Source organism: Ursus maritimus, unplaced genomic scaffold (assembly GCF_017311325.1).
Source record: "Ursus maritimus isolate PB19 unplaced genomic scaffold, ASM1731132v1 scaffold_35, whole genome shotgun sequence".
NCBI classification, from domain to species: domain Eukaryota; kingdom Metazoa; phylum Chordata; class Mammalia; order Carnivora; family Ursidae; genus Ursus; species Ursus maritimus.
The window spans coordinates 12,684,352-12,690,324 of NW_024426119.1; the positions used below are offsets into that span (position 1 = coordinate 12,684,352).

Here is a 5,973-nt window from a genome sequence, read left to right on the forward strand (position 1 = left end):
AAATAATATACACAGCATAACTCTGCCAGATAAACTAAAGCCTCACACCAAAGGTCTGTTTTGCCTCAGTTCCTGTTATTTAATACATCACGTCTGGCTTTCAATGAGAAATTACAGGCAAGGAATAAAAGGCAAGAAAAAATAGTATGGAGAGACAAAACAAACATTCAGGACCAGACTCAGATATGATACAGATCTTGGAGATCAGACAGGGATTTTTAAAATAACTATGACTAATATGTTAAGGGCTCTAATGGAAAAAGTAGACAACACATGAAAACTGATGGCCCAGGTAAGCAGAGAGATGGAAATTTGAAAAAATCAAAAGGAAATGCTAAAAATGAAAATACTGTAACAGAAGTAAAGGAAACCTGTGATGGGCAGACTGGATACGGCCAAGAAAAGAATCAATGAGGGGGCGCCTGGGTGGCGCAGTCGCTAGGCAGACATCGAGCCCCAGATCGGGCTTCTCTGCTGGGAGCCTGCTTCTTCCTCTCCCACTCCCCCTGCCTGTGTTCCCTCTCTCGCTGGCTGTCTCTATCTCTGTCAAATAAATAAATAAAATTAAAAAAAAAAAAAGAATGGATGAGTTTCATGATATGTCCATAGAAACTTCCCAAACTAAATACAAGGAGAAAGAATAATGAAGAAAAAAGCCCAGAGTAGAAAAAACCATGAACTGTGTGACTGTTTCAAAAGGTATAACATATGAGTAATACTAGGAGGAGAAGAAAGAGAATGGGACAAATGTAATATTTGAAGTAGAAATGGATGAGAATTTCCCAAATAGTTGACAGATACCAAAGAACAGATCCAGGAAACTCAGATGAACAAGGAGGAACAACACACACACACACACACACACACACACACACACACACACACACACACAAATCTACACACAAAAACATCACATTCAAACTGCGGAAAACCAGAAACAAGGAGAAAATCTTGCAAGAAGCCAAGGGGGAAAATACCTTACCTATAGAGAAATAAGGAAAAGAATTATACTGGACTTCTCAGGGTGACTGGCTGGCTCAGTTAGTAGGACACTTTTTAAGCATAGTCATGCTTTTGTTTATTACCACATTTTATTTTCTGAAGCAGTATTGAAATTATTTTCTATTTCCCCAACTTTGAAAACTTAATTCCATAAGAGTGAGGACATTTTGTATCTTATTTACAGGTATAAATTGAGATTTTTAAAAAGTATTCAACCCATGATAGATATTCTAAATAAACCTTTTGTTTATTTTTTTTGGAAAGATTTTATTTGTTTATTTGAGAGAGAGAGCATGAGTGGGGAGGGGCAGAGGGGGAGATAAAGGGAGGGGGTAGAGGGGGGAGGCAAAGGGAGAGGAGGGACAGAGGGAAAGGGAGAAGCAGGCTCCCCCTGAGCAGGGAGCCCAGTGCTGGGCTCGATCTTGGAGTTGTGAGTTCATGCCCCAGATTGGGTGTCAAAATTACTTGAAAAAAATAAAATCTTTTTAAAAAAGATTTATTTCTTTGAGAGAGAGAGAGAGAACATGAGCATGGATTGGGGCAGAGAGAGAGGGAGAGAAGAAGACTTACTGGTGAGGAGGCAGAGCCCGTCTAGGGCTCGATCCCGTGAGCCTGGCTGAGATCATGACCCCAGCCGAAACCAAGAGCTGGACGCCTAACCAACTTAGCCACCTAAGTGCCCCAAGAAAAACGAAACCTTTAAAAAAGAAGAAAAAAAGAATTATATTGAACTTCTTGTTAGGGATCATACAAGGAGGAAGAAAGTGAAATGTTTAAAATATTGAAAGAAAGAAACCATTAAAGTAGAAATCTATAGCCAATGAAATTATTCTTCAAAAGTGAAGGAGAAATAAAGACTTCTCAGGCAAAGAAAAACTAAGAGAATTCATTATTACCAAATCTGCCCTGCAAGAAATGTTAAAATAAGTTCTTTAGGGAGAAGCAGAATGACATAGCTTTACATAAAGAAAGGGAGCATGTCAGAGAAGGAATAAATACAGGCTAAATGAAATATTTTATTGTTCTTATTCTTGATTGGTTCGATGGATAGCTGTTCAAAATAACAGGGGAGCCTGGGTGCCTCAGTGGGTTAAGCACCTGCCTTTGGATCAGGTCATGATCCCAGGGTGCTGGGATTGAACCCCACATCAGGCTCCCTGCTCAGTGAGGAGCCTGCTTCTCCCTCTCCCTCTGCTGCTCCCCCTGCTTGTGCTGTCTCTGTCAAACAAACAAATAAAATATTTTTAAAAAACTGTTCAGAATAACAATAGTAATATATTGGTAATATAGCATAGTAATAATAATAGTAATAATAATAATTATAGTATGTGGGTAAGTAAAATGAAAACATTATAAGAGATGAGAAGGAGGAACTGGAAATACTGTTTTATAGTATGCCTGCACTATCCATGAAATAATAGTGTCATCTGAAGGTGAATTTAGATTCACTGACAGAGACAACAACATGGGTGCATCCCGGAATAATGATGCTGAGTGAAAGAAGCCACACCACCCTCCCCCCAAAGAATATATATATTTTCCCATTTATATGAAATTCTATAAAGTATAAACTAATCTATAGTGACAGAAAGCAGGTGAGCAACTCCCTGGGGACCAGAGAGGGGCGGTGAGGGAAGTTCGGGAGCGAGGGATTGTAATGAAGCATGAAGAAGCTATTAGGAGTGATGGATATGTTCATTATCTTGACTGAATTGAGGGTTTCATGGTCATATATGTATGTCAAAACTCATGAAATTGTATGCTTTAAGTGAGTGCAGTTTATTGTATGCCAATTGTATCTCAAAAACAGGTTAGAACAATGGCTTACACGAGAAAAGACAGAAATGAAAAAAGTAGTGAGCATGGAGGTCTGGGAGGTCTGCAATTAAATTAATCATTTGCTTGATGATGGTCTTAGGCAACTTATTTAAGTCTCCTGATTCAAAGTGTCCTTCTCTGTAGAATGGATATTGTAGCAGTTAGGATTGTGTTCATATGTTTCTGAACACTGACAAGAGCTGAAACAAGTTAAGAATGTATTTGTCTTATGGACAAGAACTTCGGGGCTGGGGGGCCAGAGCTGGCATGGAGGGTCAGTGGTGAAACCTATATCCTTTAGCTTCCTTAGTGACGGCTGGTGTGTCTCAAAACTTGTGTATTCTAGCAGGATGAGGGAGGAAGGGGGAAAGACACCGTTAGCTGACCTCTTCCTGTGTTTCATTGGCCAGAACTGAGTCACCTTACTGTCCGTAGCTGAACGAGGGTCTGGGAAGGCGATGTTTGTTTTCTAGACTCTATAGCACATAAGGGAAAGCAGTAACGGGCTGGGGTGGGTGTTGAAGGGGCCTACCTACAGCATCCACCCCAGGCACAGTAAGAGCACCTACCACAAATAGTTGTTGAGGAGTTTTAAGAGCATAAAGGATAAAAATTAGTTGTGAAGACCATAAAATACAAGCAAGAAAAAATCATGTTGTTATTTGCTTCCTAAATGCACCGGAAGGCCTAATCTGACCAGAGTTTGTCATCCTCTCAAATTAATTCAAGTGCCATTATAATGCTGTAACAAAATTCTTAGCTAATGGTCTGATAATATGCAAATGATAGTATGCAAAATAGTAAAAATTGTGTTTGTAAACACCCTGGGCTGCCTCAGGATTATTCTACCTGTTAAGCCTGGAGGCAGAAGAGCTTCTACACACTAGAGCTGAACCACCTGGAAGTACTTCCCACTGGTGATAAGGTATTAGTGTGAGATTTTTCTCTGAATATGTTCGTATATTTAAACCACAAGAGAGGCAAGATTGTGCAATATCAGTTGTGCAAAGATGTGCGTACCTAAACTGGATTGAGAAACAGAACTCTAAAAACAGTTTTCTGCAGCCAACAGATAAGGCATTTGTCAGGCTGGCCAACAGATAAGGCATTTGTCAGCAAACTGGCCTTACAAAATTAGCACACATCTTCAAGGTCATTGGGTCTGATATTACATTGGTCTTTACTATTTAGTTGAGATGGTCTAATACCGAGGAGTAAAAACACTGACAAAATTTATGAGGGATCCACTAGAGGGCAGCAAAGTGCAAACCAAATTTAAATTTGCCCAAGGCAAGGCTGATGCTTTCCTGGAAAAATTTGTATTGCAAAGATTTGTTAAATGCAAAACATTCAAATTAGTTCAGTGGTGTAAAAGAACTTACATACAAATTGTTTCTCTTTATTGGAAGTAGTGGTCCAAAGACTCAGTAGGGTGAAGAGCAAAATGAGAATAGAATTGGTCCTAGCCCCACCTCTTATACTAATTGTGTGATTTGGGACAATCCACAGTTTGTCTTTTTGGTCTTTTTCAATGTTACACGGGTTTGCACAAAATAATTCTTAAAGTTCTTTTCAACTCTAAAATCCCAAGGTTTTATGATTTATGATTATATTTTAGTCATTTAAGTCTTGCTCATTAGGCTCTTACATTTTTTGATCAACCTTAACTTGACATTAGTGGAGATTTTGTCTGGAAATACCCACCATTATTTCATGGAAAATTTAGGTCCCTGAAATATGTTGATGTTACCTTAATAAAATGATACGTCTGCTCCCAAACTATTACTTGTATGTAATGTAGTGACAATAGTGATTGCAATGTTTTCCGGAATAGGTTTTGCTATTTAAGTGATCAGTGTAGTCTGTTTTTTTTTTTTTTTTTTAAAAAGCAGCAAAACAATGGGGCGCCTGGGTGGCACAGCGGTTAAGCGTCTGCCTTCGGCTCAGGGCGTGATCCCGGCGTTACGGGATCGAGCCCCACGTCGGGCTCCTCCACTATGAGCCTGCTTCTTCCTCTCCCACTCCCCCTGCTTGTGTTCCCTCTCTCGCTGGCTGTCTCTATCTCTGTCAAATAAATAAAATCTTTCTAAAAAAATTAAACAAGTTCATACTTGTAAAACTTAATTAGCTTAGAATATTAAAATGGCTTCAATTTTTCCAGTGCTTTTCCAGCAAGATGTAGTTAAAGTATCACGTTTGAGTTTCTATTAATAATTCACTGTTGACCTTGAACAAATTACTTCACCTCTCTTGGCTTCATTTTCTCACCGGGGATCTTAAACGATGCTTCAAAGGTAATAACACGCTCTAAAGATGGTCTCAGCGGATGTTGTGGAATAAACAAACTTCAATATGAAGAGGTTGGGGCAAATAGGTCACCAGGACACCCTCTAGTTTTAACACTTCCTGTGACCCATTATCTCCCAATAGGGCTGTTGGGAACATGAAGTGCAATTATCTACCTATATTGGGGAAGATAAAGTGCAATTGCGTGTCTCTATTGGGAAACAAAACTGCAGAACACCTTACCACTTGCTGAAACGAATTTTGAAGGTAGCTACACAAAATACTACATTCTTTATTGTGATAATTAATCTAGCAACATATGTGCCAATATTGGCCCGGGTAGAAGAATAAATAGCATTTATTTTGTACGAAGCGGCTGTCGGTGTCCGAGTTCCCAGCGGGCGGAGGGCGCCCCGAGGGGACGGCCTGCGGCGCGGGCGCCCTCAGGGCAGCAGCAGGGAGCCCAGCAGCAGCTCGCCCTGGCCCAGCAGGCGGCCCCGCTCCGGGCCGCGGCCCCGCTTCTCCGCCTTGACGCGCACGGCCAGGCGGCGCACCTGGTCCTCCGAGAGCCCGTCCAGGCACACGTCCTGGTCGAAGGCGGCCTTGCGGCTCGGCCGGACCACGGCGCTGCGCTGCGGCCGCGTCTTGCCCGGCGGTCGCAGGACGAAGCTGACGCGGCAGCCCAGGGCGCGGGGCTCGGCGCTGCCTGCGGCCAGGCCCTCGGCGCCGAGCAGCCGGACGCGGAGCCGCCCGCTGGCCCGACTGTACTCGGCGGCCAGGCGCAGGGCGCCCCCGGCGCGGCCCAGGGCCACGGTGCCCTCGGCCTCCAGGCGCTCGGGCCGCGGATCGGGCCCCGAAGGCTGCGGC

The 5,973-nt window shown here is 42.6% G+C and overlaps 1 protein-coding gene across 1 annotated transcript in view; it reads right to left on the reverse strand.

Annotated features, from left to right (window-relative positions):
* Nucleotides 1-5,549: 5,549 nt before the first annotated feature.
* The window catches only part of LOC121100187 (C2 calcium-dependent domain-containing protein 4A-like), a 1,496-nt gene continuing 1,072 nt past the window's right edge, over nt 5,550-5,973 (reverse strand). The window contains exon 2 of the mRNA XM_040620418.1: nt 5,550-5,966. Coding sequence (XP_040476352.1) covers nt 5,550-5,966 — 417 coding nt within the window. The remainder of the gene's footprint in view (nt 5,967-5,973) is intronic.